This window comes from Rhyacophila brunnea, unplaced genomic scaffold, assembly GCF_057557595.1.
Source record: "Rhyacophila brunnea isolate RB1 unplaced genomic scaffold, BYU_Rbru_1.0 scaffold_18, whole genome shotgun sequence".
NCBI lineage: Eukaryota > Metazoa > Arthropoda > Insecta > Trichoptera > Rhyacophilidae > Rhyacophila > Rhyacophila brunnea.
Genome location: NW_028232837.1, coordinates 33,843,555 through 33,870,700, shown reverse-complemented (window position 1 = coordinate 33,870,700; position 27,146 = coordinate 33,843,555). Strand labels below are relative to the sequence as shown.

At 36.7% G+C, this 27,146-nt stretch overlaps 2 protein-coding genes across 2 annotated transcripts in view; both read left to right on the top strand.

Moving 5' to 3' along the window:
• Positions 1-8,792: 8,792 nt before the first annotated feature.
• Srp9 (signal recognition particle 9) lies at positions 8,793-11,505 on the top strand. The gene is made up of 2 exons (XM_085945103.1): positions 8,793-9,005; positions 11,204-11,505. The coding sequence occupies exons 1-2, from the start codon at positions 8,865-8,867 to the stop codon at positions 11,294-11,296; spliced, it is 234 nt and encodes a 77-aa protein (XP_085801229.1). The 5' UTR covers positions 8,793-8,864; the 3' UTR covers positions 11,297-11,505.
• Positions 11,506-17,757: 6,252 nt separating this feature from the next.
• LOC147073456 (angiotensin-converting enzyme-like) overlaps positions 17,758-27,146 on the top strand; it is a 564,409-nt gene continuing 555,020 nt past the window's right edge. Inside the window, exon 1 of the mRNA XM_085945495.1 lies at positions 17,758-18,202. The gene's annotated coding sequence lies outside the window, so the exon portion shown is untranslated. The remainder of the gene's footprint in view (positions 18,203-27,146) is intronic.

Here is a 27,146-nt window from a genome sequence, read left to right as displayed (position 1 = left end):
AGCCATCTCCGAGCTTTCTCTCAACCCTGTTCTTAATAAGGAAGCAAGACGGCAGTCAACGACCCGTCTTCAACCTAAAACGCCTAAACGGCTTCCTACAACCAAGGCCGTTGAAACTGTTCCACCATTTCAAGGTCCCAACATTCCTGCAAAGGGAAGACTGGTTCGTTAAAATAGACCTAAGCCAAGCGTACCTACATGTACCTATAGCTATACAATATCGCCGATTCCTTCGGCTAGCTTACCAAGGAGAACTCCTGCAATTCACATGCCTGCCGTTCGGACTGTCGGCAGCACCAAGACTCTTTGTCTCATTAACAAACTGGGTGGCCGAACACCTCCGGGGAAAAGGTATGAGAATCGTCACTTACTTAGACGACTTTCTGATGGCAAATCAGTCCAGAGAGATTCTTCTGTCGCAACTGACTTATTTAATAGATTTCATGCAGGCACTAGGCTGGATAATCAACAAGAAAAAATCTTGTCTAATCCCGAGCCAACAACGGAAGTTCTTGGGTATCACATGGGATACTCACAACAATCGGAAATATCTATCAACAGAGAAGTACACCTACATCACCACCTACAATTGCAGATCCAAAAAAGCATTTGGTCACTCAGGCAGGCCCAACACCTCCTCGGGCGACTCAACTTTGCAACCTTCGTCACTCCACAGGGAAGGTTGCATTGTCGACGTCTACAACGTACGAGCGCTCAATTATCAAGGAGCCACCCTCACCGAACAACATCGATTTCCCCACAAGCTCGAGAGGACATCATGTGGTGGATTCGAATGGTGGGCTCCTCAGGAAAGATTCACAGGGCAACTTACAATCACTTCCTCACCACAGATGCAGCCGATTCAGGCTGGGGAGCGCAGTTAGACGAGTGCCACATATCAGGTATATGTACACAAGGCCAATTCACGTGGCACTCCAACCGAAAGGATCTGTATGCAGTACTCTCAGCCATACAACTCCGGGAGCAAACGCTCAGGGGATCAGAATTACTCCTACAAACCGACAACAAAACAGTGGTGGCCTACATCAATAACGAAGGGGGCACAAAGTCCGCAACCCTACTTAGTATTTGCCGACAGATTCTGGAAATCACCAACCAGGCCAGTATATCATTGACTGCACAGTACCTTCCAGGCAAATACAACTGCATGGCAGACCATCTCTCACGCAGCAAAATTATCACATTATATTCAGCATATTTCAAAGATGGGGACGTCGACCCCAGACTCCCAGACGTAGACCTGTTCGCGTCCAACACAGTCCATGTTGATACAAAGTATGTCTCACGAAATCCGAACGATGCCTTCAGTCGACAGTGGGACTTCAAACTAGCCTGGATATTCCCGCCACCGAATCTAATTCCACAGGTATTGGCACACCTGAACACGGCAAGGGGAAAATATTTACTAGTGGCCCCATGGTGGAAGAAGTGTTTTTGGAGCGCAGACCTACAGCAGAGATCACTGGAACCACCCTACCCTATCCCGCACTTAGAGTCATTTCTAGTAGGACACGGTGACAAACCATCCACCTCCACAAGTCCGGGACCTATCACTCCAGTTATGGATAATTTCGGGTGGGCAGAGTAAGTTTCTAGCTGGTCGGTAGAGGACAGATCACTTCTCACTTCCGGCTGGCGACCATCCACTTTGAAGACCTATAAACCTGCATGAGACAAATGGAAGATATGGTGCTTGGCCAACTCGATAAGCTATACCTACCCCCGAACCGATTGAAGTGGCTAGATACCTGGGTCACTTATACAATAAAGAAGGTCTTTCATATAACACTATTCTTGTACATAAGTCAGCCATAGCTACCTTTTGCAAACATATGATCAGTAAAGACATCAGCAGTAACATAGTAGTGCGTCATGTGTTAAAAGCCATATCCACCCGCAAGACTTAACCTACAAAACCACCGATTTGGGATCCATGAATAGTCATAGACTACCTCAAGAAAACAACACCACTAGTATACAACCAATATGAAGTTTCACGCAGAACAGCTATATTATTATTACTAGCATCGGGACGACGGGTTCATGACCTTACCCTACTCAATGTAGCGGATAATGGCCTAGTCGATAATAGCGACCATATTATTCTATGGCCAGTGCTTGGTTCCAAGATGGACACATCAAGGCACCGCCAATCTGGATGGAAATTCAGCGCTTCCAGTTGCCAAAACATCGATCCAGTATTTTGGCTACGAAAACTTATCTGCGTTTCCAATGAAAGATGAGAAGAAGGTGGTAACATTCCGGCATTATTTATCTCGTCAAGAGGCCCCCCAAAACCTGCGACTCGAGCAGTTATCTGAAATTGGGTGAAGTCAATACTCTCTGATGCAGGGGTCCAGGAATCACCAGGCAGTACCCGATCAGCAGTCGACTCCCTAAATTGGTTAGAGGATTACCCCATAGATGACATCCTGCAAAGAGGTAATTGGCGCCAGGAGGCTACCTTCAAAACATTTTACCAGAGACCGATAGACACACAGACTTCTACAGCGGGGGAACGAAATATATTGACCTCTCTGTTCAGCCCGGTGCACTGAGTCTAAAAGCAAGGAATATTATTATACCTAATTCCCATGTTAGGTTTCATCCATCCTATCTTGCAGGATCTATCTTGCTTTACCAGGTGATATCAAACAGATATCTCAAGGGACTTCAGAGTCAATAGCGTATAATGAAAGGAGTTTTACCTACCATTAAAACTCTTAATATTCTTGTTGACTCTGAAGTCCAGAGAACACCTACCTAGTTTCCTTGAGACATATCAAAATGAATAGTAGAAACAAAAAAGGACGCCACCAACGGAAGCATCAGTGCTGCCAGCCTGCTAAACAAGATGAGCAACCAGAGAGATACATAATCGAGAAGAAAAAGGGGTAAGAAGGGCCAGCACAGAAGAACACAAGGCAAAAAATACGATCGACATCTCAAGGGACTTCAGAGTAAACAAGAATAATGAAAGGAGTTTTACCTACCAATAAAACTCTTATTATTCATGTTGACTTTGAAGTCCTTGAGATAGGGTTTGCTCTTCCTTCTTCGCGTGAGGTTATATTCTACTAATTTATTTTCCTTTTTCTTGTCGTTGGTCATTCTTCCCTTTTTATTTACTGGTCATACCCGCGCGTCCCTTATGGCTCAAGGAACCAGGTAGAAGTTACATGGACTTCAAAGTCAACATGAATAATAAGAGTTTTATTGGTAGGTAAAACTCCTTTTATTATTCGAATTTGACTTTGAGTCCTTAAGATATCTGTTTGTTATCACATGGTGTTGGGTATGCCAAATTCCTGTATGTAACAATGATTCATTGACGAGGTAGATCGTGACGTTCAATAAATAGGGTTTAATAGAGAAGTTAACGGATTATTTTCCCCTTCTGATGGTGGTGTGTCCATCGTTCACTGGTAGTTGTCATGAAATGTCGACTCACTACGCCAGTTACCTCTCTTTAAGATATCATCTATTGGGTATATTTACAGTTTAAGGAAGCCACCACTGAGCGGACACTGCCTGGTGGTTCTTGTACCCCTACTTCCAACAGTACTGACCTTATCCAATTCCCTATAACTGTTCTGGTGGCTGGTTTTTGGTGGTCCTCTTGAAGATATAAATAATTCCGAAATATCCCCACCTTCTTCTCTCCTTGGGTTTGACACGCAGACGAGTTTCCGTAACCAGATAATACTGTACACGTAATACTGGGTCGATGTTTTGACACGTGGATGCGCTTAGCTTCCATTCCGATTGATGATGCTTGGCGGTATCTGTGTTTGCGCCAAAAATTGGCCATATAACTATGTGGTCACCTTTATCCACTATTCCATTGTCTACTATTACTGAGTAGTGTGAGGTCATGAGCCCTTCGTCCCGATGCGAGAAGCAGTCGAGTAGCTGTCCTGCGAAACGTTTCGAATAGGTTGTACTCCACCAGTGTTGTTTTCCTTAGATGATCTACCACTCGTCCTGGATCCCAAACCGATGGTTTGACGGGTTTGGTTTTAAGTACTAAAATTTACTTTAACATAATATTGTGTTATACTACCACGTTGATGCTGATATCTACAATGATAATCGGTTTGCAAAATGTGGCTATGGCTGACTTATACACCAGGATGGTGTTGTACGACAAACCTTCCGTGTTGTGCAAGTAGCCTAGGTATCTGGCCAATTCCATTCGTTGAGGGCTAATATGATCCATTAGTATCATGTTACACCATGTCATTGTCTTCCATTTGCTCCAGCTTGGTTTGTAAGTTTTCAGAGTCGAAGGCCGCCATCTGGAAGTAAGGAGTGCCCTTTCTTCTACCATTCAATTTGATGTTATTTCACCCCACCCGAAATTATCCATAGTTAAAGGGACAAGTCCTGGGTCCTTGGAAGTGGACGGTTGGTCTCCGTACCTACTAATGTCGTATGTGTAGGTGAGGTATTGTATAAGGAGGTACTATCGCCCTTTTTCGTAAGTCCACTTCCCAAAAGCATTGTTTCCAGCTCGGTGCCACTAGTAAGTACTTCCCTTTTGCTGAGTTCAGGTGTGCTAGGACTCGTGGAAGTAAGTTTGGTGGTGGAAATATCCACGCCAGTCTGAATTCCAATACTCGGCTGAAGGCGTCGCGAAACAGCGCGCCACTGTCTGTAACGTCTCATGAGACGTACTGCTGTGTACACTAATAAGGCATCACATCTATTTAATTTACAATACCATTTGATTATAGCATCATACAAACTTTAAGCTTTTGAAGTAAACAATATAATATAATATGATATAAATATTTATCTACCTACTTGACTGTGTCATCTAAGAAATGTTCAAAAAGTCTCACAACATTCAGTTCCTTATCTTAACAATAAATTAAGGAGATAACGTTCTTAAACTAAAGCACACGTGCTTGCACATAATAAAATATGAAATATGTATTTATGTAGTCAAAGTAATATTTTATCACTGTTGATTTGAACAGGTGCATATTCTTATATCGACTTTTACTCTCTTTTAAACTTTGACCTCAGCTAAGAAATACACTTTTAAAACTGTTCGTTATCGATGTTATTTACGAGCAAAGCAATCTGTTATTTACATTGATTGCACACGTGTGTACCTTTTTGGGTTAGATATTATCTGCATTCTACACCCTCTTTAGACTTTGGACCGAGCCAAAGACTCATAAATCAGTTATCACTGTTATTTCTCTCTGATGTAAGTAGATGTCATAATGAACACCTGCAGATGCAAAGTGGACTTTGTTCAAGTCAAAAAACCCATTAAAATGAATCGTATATAACCCCAAGAAATCTCATCCCTGTTTGTCTTTTGTTTCCAACCATTGTACAGTACGTAACCTCTGTCTGTCAAACACTTTGTATTAAAACTATTACTGAAATAAATAGTAATGTTTTACTTTACGTAAAACCTTATTATTTCCCCGTGTTCACAATCAATTATAAACGTCTACCGCTCAAGCATCCTAGAAGGTAAATCTCCTGACAAACTACTTTCAAGACGTACAGTCTATAACCGTACAAGAAAACTGTGAAGAATTACATCAAGGAGTATCACAGAGTGTCCCAATTCTAGTAAGAAACTTAAGGAAGGTTAATACCATCAAACCATACAGGATATCTGCCAACCCAAATCACCTGCTTTCTTAAAGTACTCATCACTGGACTAAGCAGTACATTGCAACGACATGTGTTATTTCGCTTGCGAATAAATCCACCTCGGGAACTCCCCATCTTTGAAGCAGGGGGGGGGTTGGTTGCGGTGTTGATGTTGATGAAGGAGGGATGATCTGCCACGCAGTAAAGTTGTAATTTCTGCGGAGGTATTGTGCAGTAAACGTGATGTTGGCTCGACTGGTAAATACTAGTATCTGTCGGCATCGGTTTAGGAGGGTGACAGATTTTGTGCCGCTCTCGTTGTTGATATATGCCATCACTGTTTTGTTGTCTGTCTGCAGAAGCAGATCTATGATTGCTTGTACCCGAGATGGAATTGTAAACATTTACTTCCTGTTGGAATGCCATACCATGCTAATTGGTCTTGTTTCCACGTAGCTGATAGGTGGTGTTCATTCAGTTGGCTCCTCAGCCTGTGCCGGCTGCGTCTGTCGTCAGGAAGTGATTGAATGTCGTTCTGTGTATCAACTCTGAGGATCCTATCTCCTGGAGCCACCACATGATGTCCTGTTAGGCCTGTGGTGGGATTGTCGTCTATTGGCGAGAATGGGACCTCGACAATATTGATGACTGAACCTTTGTAGCCGTCGGCAATGCAACCTTCTTCGTGGAGGTAAGATGCAAAGTTAAGTCGCCCCAGAAGGGATTGGACATGTGCCTGTCTGAGGAAACAACTGCCTTTTTTCACTTGCGCTGTGTCAACTCTGAGGATCCTATCGCCTAGAGCCACCACATGATGTTCTGTTGGGCCTGTGGTGGGATTGTCATCAATTGGCGAGGATGGGACCTCGGCCATATTGATGACTGGGGCGTTGTAGCCGTCGGCAATGCAACCTTCCTCGTGGAGGTAGGATGTGAAGTTGAGTCGCCCCAGAAGGGATTGGATATGTGTCTGTCTGAGGGACCAACTGCCTTTTTGTACCTGCGTTAGCAGATGGTGACGGAGTGCTACACACTTCGCTGGCGACAGAAACATCCGCTTGTTGTGTGTGTCGCACGTGATGTCCAGGAACCCTCATTGTTGGCTTGGGATCAGACATGATCTTTTTATATTTATTAACCACCTTAAAGACTGTAGGAAGGTTATCCTGTATTCCACCTAAACCGAGACTGTTTCTCGGATTGGTTGGCTACTAATAAGTCGTCTAGGTAAGTGAATATTCTCAGCCATTCTTTCGTAGGCGTTCGGCGACCCAATTGATCAGGGATGTAAACATAATCAGAGCGGCTGACAGCACGAACGGGAGACACGTAAATTGTATGAGCTCCCCTCGATAGGATAGTCGAACGAATCGACGATGTTGAGAAACCATGGGTACCTGGAGGTACGCCTGGCTTAGATCTATTATTACTAGCCGTCTTCTTTTTGTACGACGGCTGGAACCTCATAATGGTGAATTCGTTTGAATGGCTTTGGCTGTAGGGTCGCATTCAAACGCTTTCGGTTGAAGACAGGGCATAGGGTCCCGTCTTGTTTCTTGATCAGAAACAGGGTTGAGAGAAAACTGGGGGTTGGACCCGCTTCTTCTAGAACCCCTGAGTTCTTTAACTCCTCGATCTCGAGAGTGACCTCTGCTGATTGTTGCGTTTGAAATTCTTTCGGTAAAAGTAAAGAAGGACTTACCAATGGTGGTGTCCGCACAAAAGGTATGCGGGCTACGGCTATTTCTATTTTTTTACCAATGTTGGAGGGGGGGGTACCCTACGCCATCCAGACTTCCCGAAAGTCTCTTAGGCGGCCTCCAATATTGTTGGTCGTCCAGATGCGGTTACCTCTGCTTGGAGTACGGAACCCTGGTGGAGCCCGTACCTATCCTGGAGAACTCCCTTCCACAGGACGTCTCACATTGGGAGTACCCCAGCTATAATGTGAGTTCGAGGGCCTTCCGGGACTCTGAGCTCGGAGAAATCCTTGATAGTAGGCACTACACCCGGGTGAAGGTATCCTTTATTGAAGACGAAATCACCTGACGTCGAGTTTGTATAATCTCGGCGCGCTTCCCGGTAAGCATCTGAGTCATGTCTTCGCAAATTTGATTACGCGTTGTCCCCAAAAACCCACTTTTTTTTTGGTACAGGCCCATCGCTATTATGATGTTTTTAGGATTGATTGCCCAATCCACTAACCGTTGCATACCCTTCCAGAAGCTGTCCCGTTGGGAAAACATCGCATTCTGGAGGGCCGCGATGGTCCTCTCCGTCAGATGGTTAGCTGATGACGAGTGGTCATACCGACGCTACTCGTCATTTAGACCTAACTTTATAAACGTAGGGGCCACCAAGAATTGTTTTTGGGCGTTGTGATACTCCTTGCCGGTCTCCCTGCTGAAATTTGGTACGTAACGAGGATACCTCAAACATCAGCAGCATAATCGACGCTCGTACGTTGAACTTTTCCTCCTGTAGCAGTTTTGCTTCGCCGTCTGGTGTCCATTGCTTTTGGAATATCCTCCTCACGCTCATTCAGATGTTGCACAATAATCACTGATCACTTAACGTTCACTTAACCATAACTTAACGGTCGTCCAAGATATTTTTTTTTATAGTTAGAAATGAAATGTCAGACGCAACATCTAAACAGTAAGAAAGCTAAAACCAGAATGAAGACAAAGAAGTCCCAAACTTCCTACATAAAAAAGGGATGCGCGGGTATGACCAGTAAATAAAAAGGGAGGAATGACGAACGACAAGAAAAAGGAAAATAAATTAGTAGAATATAACCTCACGCGAAGAAGGAAGAGCAAACTCTATTTCAAGGACTTCAAAGTCAAATTCGAATAATAAGACTTTTAATGGTAGGTAAAACTCTTTTCATTATATTGAATTACAACGTACCAACCTACAATATTATTTGCAGAGTGATCACAATATTTTTCACATATATATTGCTTTTATTTTTGTTGTATGAAAACTTGATTTTGTAATAATTATATTTATAACGCCAATTTCCAGGAGTTTTTATTTTGAAAACATAGATTTTTGTCAAAGAGGTTAAATTTTTATATTTATTATCGTAATTGTTTGCGTTGTAAGCACTGACTGACATGTTTTCAATTTTCATTTATAGCAACACTAGACCAAGACGTCAAATACTTTTCAGCGTGTGCATCTGTCAATGGTTCTGAGTTGGCACTTGCAAAATAAAAATGACATACATTAAAGACTGGGAGGAATTTGAGAAATGTGCGGAAAGATTATATCTCGCCGACCCAGCAAAAGTACGCTACACAATGAAGTATAACCATTCGAAGGAATTACTGCTTTTGAAGTTTACTGACAACATAAAAGTAAGTTTGCAACCCCGCATGTTTTATTAGTTATACGTAATACCAGCGTAGATTCACGGCTTATTATTGCTAATTCAAATGATATTTTTGAAGGGTAGCTTAGTAAACGGCGTTGACATGGTTTACTGGATGTATTTTCATCTATTTCATGTGCGAAATTTAATCTCTGAATGAAAGAATGTGTATGCCAATTGAATGATTGATAAAAGGAGAGATTAATATTATGGTAAAACCATATTAAATAGTACTCCATATCGTTTTTGTGATCTAACCTAACACAACCTACTGAAAAATAACCGGTGCTTCTTACTGGTTCTCCGTCGTCTTTATCTCTCAGTCGCCATTTTGGAATTCAGCTATATTTTTGTCATCGAATTATAGTACGCGGTCCAAGACATTATAGTATTTCGGCAAACATTATAGGACTTGTTGAAAATGTAAGTTTTTTGTTTGTCACATAAACATAACGGAGAATTCGAGAAATTCCGATGCCCTGCTTTATTAAAACACCTCTTACGACCGAAAAATGCTAACACTGGCCGCCGTCATTAACTGTCACGTTAGTTTTTTAGAGTATACAACGCAAGACTACGTCCATAGACTAATATCACATACTGAGATCTTATATTATTTATATTATATAGATTATACTTACTACGTCCCTCGCTTCATGTTATTACGATTTGCTGTGATTAAAGTACGAAATTTTACGGAACTTTAAACATCGACAATATAGTCAACTTTTAAACGCAATGAAATAAGCAATGGGGAATATTCGCAGAACCGGCGAATTCAGTTAATTCCATTTTTCAAAATTGTGGTATTTTTGAAGTACTATACTTTTTTAATAGTACGCTAACCAAAATGTACTATAATTATAGTTCGGTTGGCAACACTGCGCTCACTGACAGATGACAGCGAGCGGTGGCGGAGAATCAGTAAAAAGACTCAAATAACCTAATACAAGCTGCTTATTTTGGGGTTTCACTGGGTTGTATTGGGTTTTGGTTTGGTGGTGTTTGGTCTCAGAACACCTTAACCTCAATGACGATATGAAGTACTATAAAATTTTACCAATATTAATAATTCTTTCGCCATAGTCGTGTAAACTGTTGTCAACTCATTTGGTAGGTCATTGAATTTCTTAAACTAGTTGTTGAAATGCCATATGAGTATTCACGCATTTAACAACAGTGTGCAGACATCAGAAACAATTAATAACGGTGGAAATGAAACAATCTTTGTATAGTGTTGCGACCCATGTCTTTCTTTCAAGCTGTCAAACACCGAAATCTATTCAGTAGTTTTAATGTGCAATTTGTATAAACTAATATTTTGTAATGTCAACTACATGTCATCATCATCATCAGCCTGAATCTATCCACTGCTGGATGAAGGCCTCTTCAAGTTGCTTCCACTTCTCTCGGTCCTGTGCATTGCGTTGCCACGTACTTCCGCAGAACTTTATCATTTCATCGATCCAGCGGCCTCTAGGTCTACCTTGTGGACGTTTTGTACTTCTTGGATACCACTGGATGACTAGATTTGTCCAACGATTGTCTCTTCTTCGAGCTATGTGTCCAGCCCATCTCCATTTAAGGCTTTTAATAAACTCTATTACATCGCAAACCCTTGTCTGCTTCCTTATCCACTCATTCCTCTTTTTGTCCTTTCGCGTTATGCCCAGCATGCACCTCTCCATACCACGTTGTGCTACTCTAAGTTTCTGGATCTCTCTTTTACTTAGGGTCCATGTTTCACACGCATATGTCATCACGGGAAGCACACACTGGTTGAACACTTTGCGCTTTAGGCACAGTGGAAGGTCACTTTTGAAGACATTATTCAGGCGGCCAAAAGCACTCCAGCCTAGCTTTACTCTGCGAACAATTTCATCAAATATACATCCATCTATAGATACTTGTTGTCCCAGATAGATGTAGCTTTTCACCTGTTCGAGCTGAGTGCCATTGATGAGGATCTCTTTTTGTCCTGCAAAGCAGTTGAACATGACTTTCTTCTTTGTTACATTTATTTTCAAACATTTTCAAATTTTCAAACATTATTTGCAACAAAGTAGGTTTGAAAATAAATGCAACTACATGTATAAAAGATTAATAAATTAATTGTATTTACCCCATAGGGCATAGACAGACCGACGGCAACTTTTCCTGTAATATTGATTTTGCTTTTTGCAGTGTTTACAATACAAGACTGAACTTCAACAGGACTTGCGAAAGATTGACAAATTCATTTCAAACCTGATGAGGACCATGGTCACCAGTTCGTAATAATTCTTCACCGACAATCACCCTGATGCAGGCGATGCGTCAAAGCACAATGTGGTGACTATCATGTGACAGTTTGGAAAACACTCGCTGTGTTAAAATAACTTTGAAGTTTCACAGAGCGTTGGCGCATCATCTGCTTCTGCTCTCGTATTATTAAGGTTATTCTGTATATTATTTTTAATAAACCATTTTCGCAATTTCTCAATTAATTCTGTGTTTTTATTATACTAATATTAATTAGTCAATCAGAAAATTGATGATTATTTTATACACTATACTTTAAATGTGTACTGATGTCAATGACATTAATATGGACGAAGCATCTAGAAAATAAAATGACACTCACTTTGTGTCGGGTCTGCCGGATGGCGAAATTCATATTTTAATATCGGTATCCTACGCTCAAATGAACATTCTGCTTGTAAGCGGTGTGGCGACACCGCTGGGTCTGCCCATACAAAATTTCTGACTGTCTGGTTTCGACTCCACCGTTATTATTGTGTTACAAAATGCCAATGTGCCTAGTTAAAAATTGTAAAAAAATCTACTAAACACTCCAAGAAAGATGGGATATCACTTTTCATGTGTTAGTATTATTTATTATTTATAAAATGCCATTTTAAGATATTGATGAATGTTTATTCAATGCAATTGAATGACAGGAACCATTGGACAGTCAGTCGCCTGTGATTCGCTGAGCTCACTTGCGTCTAATCTCCGAGAAGTCGTAAGTAACCGAGAATCTGTTTCTAACGCAATGAGTCATGACACTAATATGCCATTACAATAAAGGTTATATTACTATAAATTCTCGAAGCTTGTATCGCATAATGGAAACGGATTCGTCATATGGTCACGTTACATCTACCTATACATCTGTGAATGACTTTCATGTACAATTTCTCGTGCGCGCCGGGTATGAAGTGAGTTGTCCATTTAATATGTCATTGACTGATGTAGAGTTCTCATATCTAGTAGTATTTCTCTTCAAAATATGTATATTGTGCACATACCGACTGTAAAAAATGAATCAAAGATTGCTTAACATGGCAACGCAGTCATAACCATTGGTATATTTTTACACGCAATAGTGTACTATTACTGGGAAATTTGTTCTAAATGAACCTCCAAACTCATCAGAGCCGTGTACCTAAAACTTTGATAATACTAAAATCACAGTGATAATAGTAAAATAAAAATTCAAAACAATAAACCATCATAATTATTCAGGACTGAGCTATAAATGAATAAATTGTCGCTGTATTTAAAAATACCTCGTATGTGATTTCAGTCATATTCTGAGATAATTGAAAAAAATCTGAAATTAGACTTTTTAGCAAAACTAGTACATATGAATAATAAATTTTGTTTTATGGATCGGAATGATTTTTTTCCCTTTCAAGATAGTAAAAAGATTTTAGAGATTCATCATACTGATGTTGATTATTTATAGAAAATGGGATATCATCCTATGTTTTTGAGTAACCAAATATTGTCTTTTTATTTTTATGTAGGTAGTATTTCTTGAGAAAAAACTATGTAAAATTACTTCAAAATGAAAAAGCAACAGTTTGACAGTCGAAAAACAAGGCCAAACAAGTATTTCTAGACTCCATAAACACAAAAATGTATCAGCTGATATGTTTTTGTGTTAATTTTTTTCGATTAAATTATGAGATATGTTTTAGATTATTTCCTTACTCATAGTATATACGGAGATATGTCTTTGTGTTACGAATAGAACCGATTATAGTGAACAATTCTGCATACTCAACTAAAAAACGCATTTTTTATAGATATGTTTTTGTGTTAATCACCCATCGAATTATACATTAAAAGGTACTGTTCGGTTAAAGATGATACAGCGGAAAACGCATTTTGAAAACAGCCGATAAACTGGATTATTTGTTAGGTTAACCTAACCAAACCTAACCTAATGAAGGCCTCCGACTTCCTGACTAGCTCAGGCACTTGGAAGTGGAGGTTCATTAATGTGGAGGAACAGGCAGGAACTTCATGGACGTGGAATAACCAAAAAGTCACGGGGCACAAAGTCAATTAAACACCAGATGAAATCTTCAGGACTCGTATTTTATTGTTATTAGAATATGTTTGGCCTTATGGCATTCCTTCATCAAGGATTATAGTCCAAAGGTATCATTCACATTGGTATCGAAAGTCCCAAAGGTTATAATAATTAAAAGAAACTCGATTTATTGTTATTATCCATACACCACAATTAGTAAAAAAAGAAAAGTCAAATCAATTAATATTCGAAGTTCACAGTTCGAAGTCTCAATAAACAAGAGTCAACTAATATCCGAAGTCACAAAAATAACCACATTTATTACTTATTAATTAAAAATTAATCCGAGTATTATTAATAATTATTTTAAAATTAACTTAGTTATTATTAACTAATTATTTGTAATTAAACTGTTTATTATTATTTGATTAGTTATGCAGACGAGATCGCGTGTGTCCCGGGGCAACAAAGCGTCACAGAGACGCCCCCCAGGATCCACAAGCAGACTGATACTGATTTTATAATCTTGCCTTTTTATCCGTTAGGGGTGGTCGTATTTCTTACCAATTCACACCGATACCGCATATGCTACACATTTATATAAGGTTGACGGATGTCAGTCTATCAACCAAACATTATAGTGATACCGATGTACATAATATGATTAATATTAATATTACTTTAATTACATTAATTACCATATAATATTACGCCCGTCCATATGTCTCGCTTTATTATTTGACTAACCCATTGCATATCTATATTAAATTTACCTATTATATTACAATTTACATTACACATTACAATTACAAATCAAATCATATCTTACATTTAATCTAACTTATTTACCCTTTAACTAAACATGTATTTAATCTAAATTTAATCCTATTACCTTATTACCTTATATTTACATGGTCTGCGACCGACTTATCTCTTCCACAGTTCACTCTGAGAAGTGGTGGGACTTGCCAGAGCAAACTGCGGGACTTCTACATGTATAAGAATTGTTCTGCTTTGTCGAGGCTCGTAATTATCTAACCGGTGGCACATTGACTACCAGGATCAGACCGAGCGGTTGGGAGGCACTACTCCTTATGGGAGCGCCCCCCACAGGGGCGGAAAATTCAGTGTGTGACACTAAACTAACCCAAACTAACAAATAATCCAGTTTATCGGCTATTTTCAAAATGCGTTTTCCTCTGTATCCGCTTTGTACATGGTATCAATAACTCATTTTCTTCAAAATTACCACATAGGAGGTATATATGGCTGTACCTTAGTTGAGGCACGGTCTAAAAAGATCGTGGCTAGGCGATGCGCGGATTGCGGGTCGCGGGTGCAAATGACGCATGCCAAACGAAATATAATTTGTCATATAAATCCAACATACGTCCGTTTTATGTTCTGTTTATTGTTCTATTAGTAACAATAATAATATATTCACTGACATGTTTTCTTTTTAAAGTAAATGGGTAACGTTTTTAGTCATCTTTACACGGTTTAAGAATTAATACGCCTGTCGCCATCACGAAACAAAGTGACGTGTTTCCAGCTCGACGTTCTCTCTCAGAATGCGAGCGAGTCCAAAATTTCGTCGCGCCTATAGTTGAAGATTATTTGCCGTTTCACTGATGTATCACCTTAATATAAAACGACAAAATGTTAAGTTCCAACAAGCCAACAAAATTAATAAATCGATACATCCATAGGTTTGTCCTATTCGACACTTTTTTCAGTATGAGGTTCAACCAGTGTTGAAACATGTGATTATATACTTGTTTGTATTTGTTCATTGGAACTTATTTTTATTATAATCACAGTTTATTTAAAAATATACATACCTACCTAGACTCAGATTTCTATAAGCTGGCGTACAAGTGTGAGCGTCGCATTGACGATGGATTTGGCGGGGGGCGGACGTAATCCAGTGTTGAGATGCTGAAACGGGGGAAATTTAGGAATTTAGTTCCACTAGTTCATAAAAGAACTGTGATGACGTATACGCCAGCTTATTGAAATCATTCTCTAGTCTTCAGCGTCTACATACTTAGTATTACCATTTGGTATTCACCACATATTATATTATACAGTGTTCACCAAATACAAAAAGAACGTCATACTTACCTGCTGGAATTATTTATTTTTCAATAACAAATTAAATTTTAGAATCAATGCTGCCGGCCAGCGCCATCCTTAGATAATGGCTAATAATAAAGTCTGCTGTGTGCTGGCTGATAAACAAAAACTAGTTTGTATATTTATTCACAGATGGCAGAGTATGGTAAGCAAGCTTCGTATATTTTACGACGTTTTTATTAGCTCGTATTCTTGTTTGTCCAAAATTTGTATTGGACGATTGAAGATTTTTAAGTAACTTCCCGACTAGCTAGACATTTGAAACTACTAGAATATATCAGAACACGACGACAATGCATTCTTTTAATACTTTTAGCCATTTTTAAGCTGAATTGAATTCATTTTCAGTTAATTCTGTTTTGTATGGAAAGTTGTTATTGTTGGTTGCTAAGGGGGTCCTAGCAACTAAATTATTAATATATACGTGCATTACTATGGAAATCAATATGAAATGTCAAAATGGCATTTCATTATTGTATATTTAATCAGTATTTCTGTCAAGTACAAACAAAAGTAAGTATTTATTAATACATAGAATTGTCAAGTTTATACGATTCAACAGGAAATTTAAAAACGTGGTAAGTATATAAAAAGTTTTTTTTATCTTGTAATTATTATGAATATGAAATAAAATAATATTTTTTCACCAATAAAAAGTGACAACATAGAATATTATAATCTACCTAGTTATTCAAAATGTGAGATATAAAATATTAGAATTTTAGTTACTTACAATAGTAAAAATATAATTAGTACATACTTACCAATTAAAAACTACCATTATAAAGAAAAATACTTACCTATATAATAATAAAAAGTAGGTAACCAGCTTATAAAGAGAACTTATTTATCTTAATAATTATACCTAGTAGGTACCTATTATTTATTTTGGTGTACGCTTGTCATTTGAATATGTTTTATGTCAGAAATTGTGCAATGATAATCTCTCCTCATAATGCAATGATAAAATACATCAATATTATCTATATTTAAATGTGAGTAAAATGTTTATAAAATTCATTTTACCGCCGATTTCGTAACGGAATCTGCGCGTGCGTATGGCTTGCAATTTCATGGGACGAAAACCATTGAAACCAAACGACGAAATATTAATTTGGCAAAGTCGCGTAGGTATCATTCAGCAATGAAGAGTAACTGCTGGGCGTAAGACGTATTATAACAAAAATACATTAAAGCAATAGAAAAACTGTGAATAATAATACTATGTTAAAAATAAAAAATGTAACCTCTTGAATTTTGATAGTAAAAAAAGTGTTGAATAATCGAAAGTACATGTCGAGTCTTCGTCACTGGTATAGGTAAATCATTCTATACTGGTACCATAGGTACGCCAAAGTGATTCATATTTGTATTGATAATGTTTATTTGCATTGAAACTGACGGCATTGTGGCCCATAGTGCTACTGTATCGTGATTTATTTACCTATCTGTATCTGATACGCGTCTCACTTACTCTTGAAGAATGAGATTGAAGAGACAGTCAGCACTTTTACGTGTAAACGGTTATTGTCATGATAGCTGAAAATACAAACTATTGGTGCCAGTAAATACATGCACGTTTTCAGTCGCCATTATGGTTTAGTTGAAAATGGGTGTAAAAATTGATAGAATCTCCCAGTTTTAGAAAGTTAAAAATACACGAATATTGACTAAAATTAAACTACCAGAAACAAAACGATTACATCGAGTGTATACCTTTAAATATTTTCTCAGTATTTCCATCACCGCATTACTCCTATTATATTTCTTTTATCACATACAACCAGGGCTCAAAATAGATCGGAGCACCGTTCCGTTTCGTAAAATCGATAAAATTATCGCTGCGTCTCGTGGAAAAAATAATTTAACTGTCAGCTAGATAGGCCATATAACAAATAATCTAACACACATATTTTTATTAAATACACATAAGATTTGATAAATTTATTAATAACTTCGGAAAATTGTCGAGCGTTCCGGTTCGTAAACTTTTCAATTTCAAGCACTGCATACAACACGCCACCATATGAAAAAAGTGGATGAGAATTATGAACATTATTACAAAATTATCTAGATGATAAACAGGCTAATGATAAAAGTAATCCCCGTTCAAGCTTCGCTTGAATTATTAAAATACAACAAACTTTAGTATGATATAATTTCAATAAAACTGATTTTATTGCTACCTAAAAAATGTTTACGATACCTGCTTTTTGATGTTCTGTTTCGTTCTGTTACCTCGTATCTCTCGGATCTCTCGCTTCTTCACAGCTCGGAGTTATTTTTACATAACTTTTTTAGTAGTAAACGAAACTTTTGCCAGTTGGTCGTGTATGGCGCTAGTGCGGCTAACGTGCCGAAGTATTATTACGATAATTTAAAAATTCCATCAAAATAACTTACATGCAGTTACTAAAACATTGTTATCTTTCTCGTTGAATGACTATTTAAAAATATATATTAAATTTATTTATCTTTAACATACTTATTCAACTTAGTGAATATTATTATAACCTGTTGATAATATTTTAAAACTTCGACAAAAAAAAAACTTTTAAAGCATGACAGCTCACCGTTAGTTCTTCAACGTTTTTTTTACCGCCAAATAGTGTTCATTTTTATAATAATAGATTCATTTAATTGATAATTACTATCCTCTAATCGTTTTAAATTCTGTGTTGACACTAAATGTGTTGTTATTAAATTTTCAATGACATAATGGATCCATGCTGACATACTAACACGTAAGTTTTTTTAAAACACCTGTTTTGTAGGTTATTTATATATTTTTTATCAATATCACGGAACTCACCTTGATTATTGTTTATTACAGGTAAATTCACTAAATCAAGATTTTTTTATCTTGAAAAAAATTAATAGATAAGTAATTTACCTACATATTTTACGAATTATTATTATATTATGTACTTGTTTAGGTACTTCCTGGAAATGTTCATAATTCGTAAGCAAAATAAAACATTGTGCATTTTTTTTTTGTTCATAAATATAATATTATTATTACAACAATTAATTCTACGATTTTCTTTTAGATATTATTTTAATATGTTACATTATAAAAATTTCTGGTGTGATTATGCATTGAAGTTCCGTTTGGGTAGGCTGGTCATACCCTGTTTAGGGGCGGCAAATAATGGAAGAAAGAAAATTATATCTTTATTGACTAGGCTTCTTGGAGAAGAGATTTTTATGGGATTTGGTATTATTATATGTAAAAATATGTTTATTGCAAATATTGTTGCCGAAACTAAATATTAAAAAAAAAGATGGAAGCGGGTGGATGATGTTTCTGCTTATGAACTGCAACTTGCCGACAAGTCTAGTGTTTATAATATTTTTAATGTAGGTACCACTAAAATAGAACAGAAAGATATAGGTAGGTTGTTTTAATATTACTAGCATAAAAGCGAGGTTTTGTGAAAATATTTCAAGAAAACATTCTACGGAACATGAATTTAAAGAAAGTAAAGTTGAAAAAGGTTACTAAAGCTAATGATTAAATGTGTGAGTGTGTTACGAAAATGAACCACACATTATAGACGTGCAATAGTGTGTGTCGTGACCCCCACAAGGGGGAGGACTGACAAGGCTTTATCATAGGGGCCCGGCGTGGAGGGTCGACCAGCTAAATGAGATTAACACACATCGCAATCTTACTCTATTTGTAAAAAAGTCGTTTACTTCAGGACTATGAAATATTTTAAATGTGTGGTTGTGCGTTGCAATTTGATGTGATATGATGAATTCCCGTGTAGAATTTGGGAAACACTGTTGTAGAGCATCACATTGCCATTAACCTTAGCGATAGGTAGGTGGGCTCGCCAAAGATCCTGGCCTGGGGGCCCGCTTCAGGATGTGGGGGCCATGGTGTGTGTTGCAAACCTTCAAATATACCAATATTGAATGAGCGTCAGTGCATAAACCGAGAGCAGTTGTCAGAACGAAGGACAAGCTTAGAATGGCGTATTCTTGTTAATCCCATATTCTTCCACACTCGAGATCTCTTGCCTGTTACTTCACACGCCTTAGATATTTCAGTTCCCATTAATGTTGTGTTCACTGATCAAAACACATTTTTAAACCTACCTATTTTGAAGTAGATATATTATGATGTACTTATTCATTAAAACTATACAAAGTAAATATAAATATGTACAATGTACATAGTGACTGCCTAATATCCATGGGGCTTTTACTTTTTCAAATTTATCACGCAGGTGGCGTCGAAAGTGCCTTAATCCACCACTGCCTACTGTGATTGTTTCGATCTATTATTCTATTATAACAGCTGTAAGAAATTCTAGTGAGAAGAATACTCACATAGAATCTCCAATGCAATATTATAACCTGTAGTTAGGAACAGTTAGTTACGTCTTACCTGCAAATAAAATGCTTGATTGAAAAAAGTTGGCTTAGGTTAATTGAGATTACAATGTAATAATTTATTATGTTGTAACTAGGGATTCCAATCCCGGGATCCCGAATCCCGGGATCCCGAATCCCGGGATCCCGAGATCCCGAGCTATTTTCGATACCTATGAATCCCGGGATTGATAAACATAATCCCGGGATTTCGGGATTGATTTTTTTTATCAATTTTTATGGAAAATAAAATAAAAGCGAAAATATAACAGAAAAAATACTTTTAATAAAAAATAACTACATTAGAAATAAACTGAGTTTGAATGAAGTTTGATTTATAGCCATGTGTAGGTTGCCGATTCATTTTAGTTTTTCACATAAATTATTAAAATAGAAAGATTGGAAAAAAACAATGCTTCGCACTATTAACAAAGTAATGCCACCATGATATCATACGTTTTACGGCAGTTTCAGATTTGGCTGACTAATTAGATTTATGAAGCGGAAAGGCCATAAGTACGCCATGATTATTTGCTATACTATTTTAAATCTCGCTAATCCATTCATTAAGTCTTTACTATCAGAAACAGCAATCTCCTATTACATTCACATTATTATTTATATTACAATATTATTTACTCCGTTAAACTTGTGTATTTCCAAGATTGAACGTATACAATATTAACAATAAATGTCTTAAATAGTATAAATTATACTAGATTTATTTTTGACCGATTTCATCAATGTTATTTGTAAATATAAAAATTTTATAGGAAAAAATGTCAATCCCGGGACCAGTCCCGGGATCCCGGGATTGTCAAATTGTAATCCCGAAATCCCGGGATCAAAATTTTGGCTCGGGATTGGATTCCCTAGTTGTAACTGTATGAACATCTCAGACCTCCACGTTAACGGTTTACGTATCAGTAGATCGATAGTTGTCATTAATTTCAATGGATCATTATCATCAGCCTGGATTGATCCATTCAGTGACGTCGCTTGGGGGTAGGGAGATTGAGCGTCGCTTGGGGGCGGCAGTTACTCGAAGGGAAGAAAATCAAGGAGAAATAGCTACACTTAGTAATAACGAAAGTACCTTTCCATTAAAAATTTAGCTTACTGGTTGGAAACATAATGTATTAATTAACATAAAAGGTTTAACAGGCTGTCCTTGGTGACCAGAAACGACACGAGCAGATTTGCGAATTTACAGTCTATATGTTGTTAGTAATTTATCCATACAATACATTTCTTAGATATTGGAGTTATGGAAGGATGATAAAAAATACTGTAAGTATAAAGAATGAGGCGGCATTTTGGCGCTGCCTAGGGGCGGCCTTCTGTCTAGGGACGTCACTGGATCCATTGCTCCTGTGCATTGAATTGTCACGTCGTGCTTCTGCAGTATTCCTGTAACATAGGCTATTTATTGCTATAACTATACTAGCTTTACGATCCAGCGGCCTCTACTTCTACATTTCGGAGCTTTTGTACCTATTTGACGAAGTATTTCCTTTACAGATAAAATTTATAATACTGGATGTTAAAAAAATCAGGCATGTATAACATAAATATAGATACCCAAATAAAAAGTTAAAACGTAGGTACTTGCTAAACATATCGATAAACAATAATCATAAACTTTACAATATTTTATATCATAAAAATGTATAATAACATCAAAGACAATTTCGCCGCAGGTGGCTTTTTTATTATCCATGGAAGAAATAATTTACATCCCTAATTTTTATATCTTTTCTACTCTATTTCCTAGCGCCCTTTTTTGCACGAAGAATTACATTTTTGAAGATACGTGTCATGCTTGTATTATTCAATGATTGCCTCATTTCACTGAGACTTTGAGAGAATGCTTTTCTGATTTTGATATAAAATAACTTTCATGCATTCAGTAAGTTGTAGATAGTTATTCCTCTCCTGAATTCTTCCCCCAGAGTGCACTGCATCCAAATACTTCCGATCGGCTCGGACCTGCATCTTGGATTCCGCTTGATTCCTGGATTTATCCAGCTATTATTTCACTACGAGCTATATGCCTGTCCGTTATCAATTAGGGTTTTTACCAAACTGTATTACATCAAACATGTTGTTTATTTCCTTGTACAGTTATTATTTCATATTTTGTCATTACACGCCATGTTCAATAATACTTTAAAGTAAACATGTTCATATCGCACCATCGCAACTAAACTGTCACAATCCAAAAAACGTCAAGCAGAAAATCAGCTTTGAAGTCTTTACCTTTCGCATTTTTGTACTGTGTTTTTGAAATATTTTTAGATATTGAATGAAGTTTTGACTTGAATTTGATGACTTAGAGATATGAAATTTTCGGTACATACACTATGAACAATATACAATGAAACGTAGTAATTAACTCAAAACACGTAAATTTGGAGTTGTGGCGTTTTAGTTGCGAGGGTGCGATATATTAATAAATGCCATTTACAATAAGTGGCATCTGTGTACAATGCTGTAATAAATAGGCGAAACCGGTCTTCGTCGATAATGTATAATGTATATTAGCGGAGATGAATATAGTTATGCAAATATACTCTATAAACCGGTCAAGGCCACTGAATGGGACGAAATACTTACCTGACCAGAGGGCAAAAATTTCAAAAACTTGATTTTTCACATATTTTTTTTTTAACTTTTTATTATTTATTATATATTTATTATTTTATTATAACTTTTATTGTATTGATTGTTTTGTGAAATTTGACAATTTAAGATAGTGGATACTGTAATGCAGTGGTTTCAAAACTTTATGTTACTACGCCTCCCTTTAAAAAAAATCTTATCTTGGCACCTGCCCCCCTTTATTTCATTAAATAATACAGACATCTTTTTAAATAGTCAACAATGTACTTACTAATACAAAAATGAAAAAAAATATATAAAAATAAACAATGTTTTACTACTTATATTAATTACCTATATTCATTTTTAAATTAATTTGTTTTTCATGCGATGAATGTGCTTGTTTATAAGCACAATCAATTTCAATAGTAGTCAATCCAAATTCATCATCGTTCATTGACAAATTGATTCTATCATAGGCCCCACATCTTGAAGCGGGACTCCAGGCCAGGATCTTTGGTGGGCCCACCTACCTATCGCTGAGGTTAAGAATGTAGTGCTTCCTACATAATACACGGGAGTTATCATTTAAGTATACGAGTATCAATCATCTTATAGGCATCAAATTGCAACGCACAACCACATAATTTAAAATATTTAATAGCCCTGAAACAAAGCAGCCGAAGGCGACTTTTTTTACTTTTAATAAAATAATGTGAAAAGTGCATTCGCAAACTAACTAAAAACTCAGTAAATAGATTTTTGTTTGCTTCAATATATATACTGCAGAAATCATTTAAAAGTAGAAACATGGCGAACTTATTTCTTTGTAATTTTGATTTTCAAAAAAAAACAATTTTTTTATGAATGCCTTCACTTTGTCTTTTTAAATCAGTGAATGCATTAGTGGTCCTTACATTGATTTATTCACTCATTTTTATTTTTAAATTTCAACCAAATAAGTTTAACAACAAAATTATCGTTCCTAAACAAATTTACCTCAAATTTCAACATTATGATTTGACCATTTTATTTCATTTTTCACGTGATAACCAGCGCGCTTCACAATATACCTAAATAGAAGTGAGATACCTATCATTATAAAATTAGTCTCCATATTTTCAGACAGATTTGCAAACAACCTTTTATATGACTGTTTTTTTATGTAGTTTATAACTATCAGCCGTTTTATAAACTATGCATTTGCAAACTGCAAACCTGTGGCTACATTAATTGTTTTAAACTTTTCGCGCCTCCCTTTGCAATACTCCACGCCTCCCCAGGGAGGCGCGCTCCCAGTTTGGAAATCGCTGCTGTAATGCCATATGAGGCATGTATGTCGATTGTCGAGTAGGTATTGTAAATTTAATATTGGTTGTAAGTTTTACTAACTATGAACTACATAATAAATTTACCTGCCTCGTATACAGCAACGAGAACGTATTGTTGGCACATGCTCCCAATGATTGAATGTTACTGACCAACACAATTAATTTTATTACATTCTCATCTGTGAATAAATTTAAGATTTTTTTTCATTATTGCAAGTTTAATAATTTAAATATCAATATGTTAAAATTAAAATTAGAAGTAGGTATTTATTAAGTACTATCGACTTATTAAAAAATATACTGTTTCCTAGGTATGTATCTACTTCCATCAGCATCAAATTTTTCATTGATACCAATTGTCTGATGATAAAAGTATTTCCTGACCTTATGAATAAAACCACTTTAAGTAATGTGTAGGTATAATTATTATTACATTATTAAATTTATCATTTCTATACAAACATGGATACTCGATCGTGATCGCTGCAGCCTTTTGCAATAATGCTCATTATTCTGTGTATTGATATATTACTGATTTATCAAACTCCTTAACAATCATACTTATATTGAATTATGAATGTATTGCCCTTTTAAGCGTACTAAATTAATGTAATAATCGTGAAGTATTAATCCTCATTATCGGATCCCTACTAGCATGGGCCCCATATCCTGAAGCGGGCCCCCAGGCTAGGATCTTTGGCCGGCCCCCTACCTATCGCTAAGGATAAAGGCAGTGTGACGCTCTACAGCAGTGTTTTCCAAATGGTGTACGCGGTAAAATTAATGTGTATATTTCCGACCCTGTCCGATCCTAATAGGATCATATGGGCCTCCACAGAGTAGAGGTTTGTATTAACAGATTTTGTTTTTTTTACGAGAAATGGATGTCAGCCACTTGCTCAACCTATTAGGTCCATACCCTGACTCACACACAAATTGAAAAACAATATGTGCACTGTTTTTGTATATTTTAATACATCCATTTGAATTATTGAGTTGTCGAGTAACGATACACAATTAAAAATTATATCTATATAATTTGAAATAATAACATCGAAGGAAAAACTTTTTTTTGATATTAAAGCAAATTTGTGATGTGTGTTTATCTCACTTATCTGGTCGACTCGCCACTCCTTAGCCCAGGCCCCCAGGCTAGAGCCCTGTCAGCCCCGCCCTTGTGGGGGCCATGCCTATTAGTCTCCGCCATTACTCCTCGTAATGGTCAACCATGCGATCATGGCACCCACAAGGGGGGGGGACTGACAGGGCTCTAGTCTGGGGGCCCGGCGTGGTGAGTCAACCAGATACGTGAGATAAACACACATTACAAATTGACTCTAATAGTAAAAAAGTCACCTGCGGCGCTAATTTACTTCAAATGTTAATGTTGATTATGCTTTTAAAACATGTAGTTATAGTTATGCGATGCAATTTTTAATGTATGTCGATACTCGACAATTCAATAATTCAAGTGGATGTATTAAAACAATACTAAAAATCGCTAAAAAATATACTAAATACTCTTAATTTTACCTCGAATACCATTTGGTAAAATTGCCTTTAATCTTAGTGATAGGTAGGGGCGGGGCTACCAAATATCCTGGCCTGGGGGGCCGCTTCCGGGTGTGGGGGCCATGCATGCGAAAGTATTGTTCCTATTACACCGGCGTGTTTTCGGTTATAGCAGCTATTGGTGGTCATATAGAGAAATTAAACAAATGAGTCAAAAGATTACTATATCTCATTAAAAGTACTAAAATTGACAAATGAAAAGTTTTACCAATCTGATTATATATGTTTATCATATTAAGTACCTACTTTAAACAGTAGTTTTTTGTTTAACCATAAATGACGTTACAGTCCTTGAAACTTATCTAAAGAACGGTCAAAAATGGAACCACGAACTACCATGTGGACACCATATTGGAAACGTCATTCGAATGTCAGATTCTGTCCAGTCGCGAGTCTTGATTGGGTAGTTTTCGACTGTGGCTCCCCCACCCATTCTTTAGATAAGTAGGTCTATACACGATTTTCGGTATCTTGACTCCCCCCCTCCAACACCTTCCCATGAGATCTTTGACTAAATTACGTCACATTTTTAGACTCACTTCCCATTAGTTAAATCGTTGAAAATAATCGATTTTAGCATAGGTTATATGGAGTCATCAGAAAACTTGAAAACGTGGTAAGTATATAAAAAGTTCTTTTTATCTTGTAATTACTTATCTTATTTTCGTTCATGTAGGTACTCCGCTGTAATTCAACTAGTCACTTAGGTACTTTGTTCACGTTTATTTTTCAATTCATACAGGTATTTATTTCACTATCGACTATGATTCCTGCCATCTTCTAGTATTATTATTAGAATTTATAATATATTCATGACGTAATATTTTTATGAGCAAACACTCCAAGGATAAATTATTGAATATTTATGAAAATTCTACGTCAATTTTACCTCTTAGCGTGTATTTAATGACACGACAGGTATACTTTAACACAAACCTATTCGAAAGATGTTTCTACTTTTCATTCTATAAAATGTATCTATACATAAGTTAAATATATAGGCACTTACCAACTTTATTTGTTATGTTATGTCGGTGACTCATGCAAATTTGAAGATTATTTTAAATCAATGAGTTTTTAAACATCGCAATAATCGCACATAATATGTGCGATACGAACTCGCATCTTTCACTATCCGCGTGAATGCTCTTATCTTATCCAAAAAACTCGATCTGTCTATGACTCATGAGTATGTATAATAAATAAATAAAAATATAAATAAAAATAAAAAGCCTATTTATTTCTTACAAACAAAAGTAAATGACAGTTAATTGACTATATCCAATGAATATATCTATTATGTATATATATATCTATCTATGATTGTATTATCTACTTATTTTCTAGTTGATATAATATTAATTATTATTATTTTTTATATTTTTTTGTATAATACATATAATATACGAGTATATTAAGATTTTTTTATTTTGTATAAGTATAAATACTATTAGATAATGTTTATAAATTAAACAATGAAATGTAATTAGTTTGTTTGGTTTGTAAGAACCCCTCTTCGGGTGAAGGCCTCCTCTAAAGAGTCCCACTGGACTATTGGCTATTTGTAACCAATTTGGGCCCGCTGTCTTTATGATGTCGTCTTGCCATCTCGCATGGGGTCTTCCTATATAGCGTTTCCCTTTTGGGCCGTTCCATGAAGTAATTATTTTTGTCCATCTCTCATCTGGTAGTCGCGTTACATGACCCGCCCATTTCCATTTAAGTCTTTGAGCATGGATTAGAGCGTCTGTGGCTTTTGACATATTTCTTATTTTTGTGTCTTATTTTTTTGCGTATGTACTAT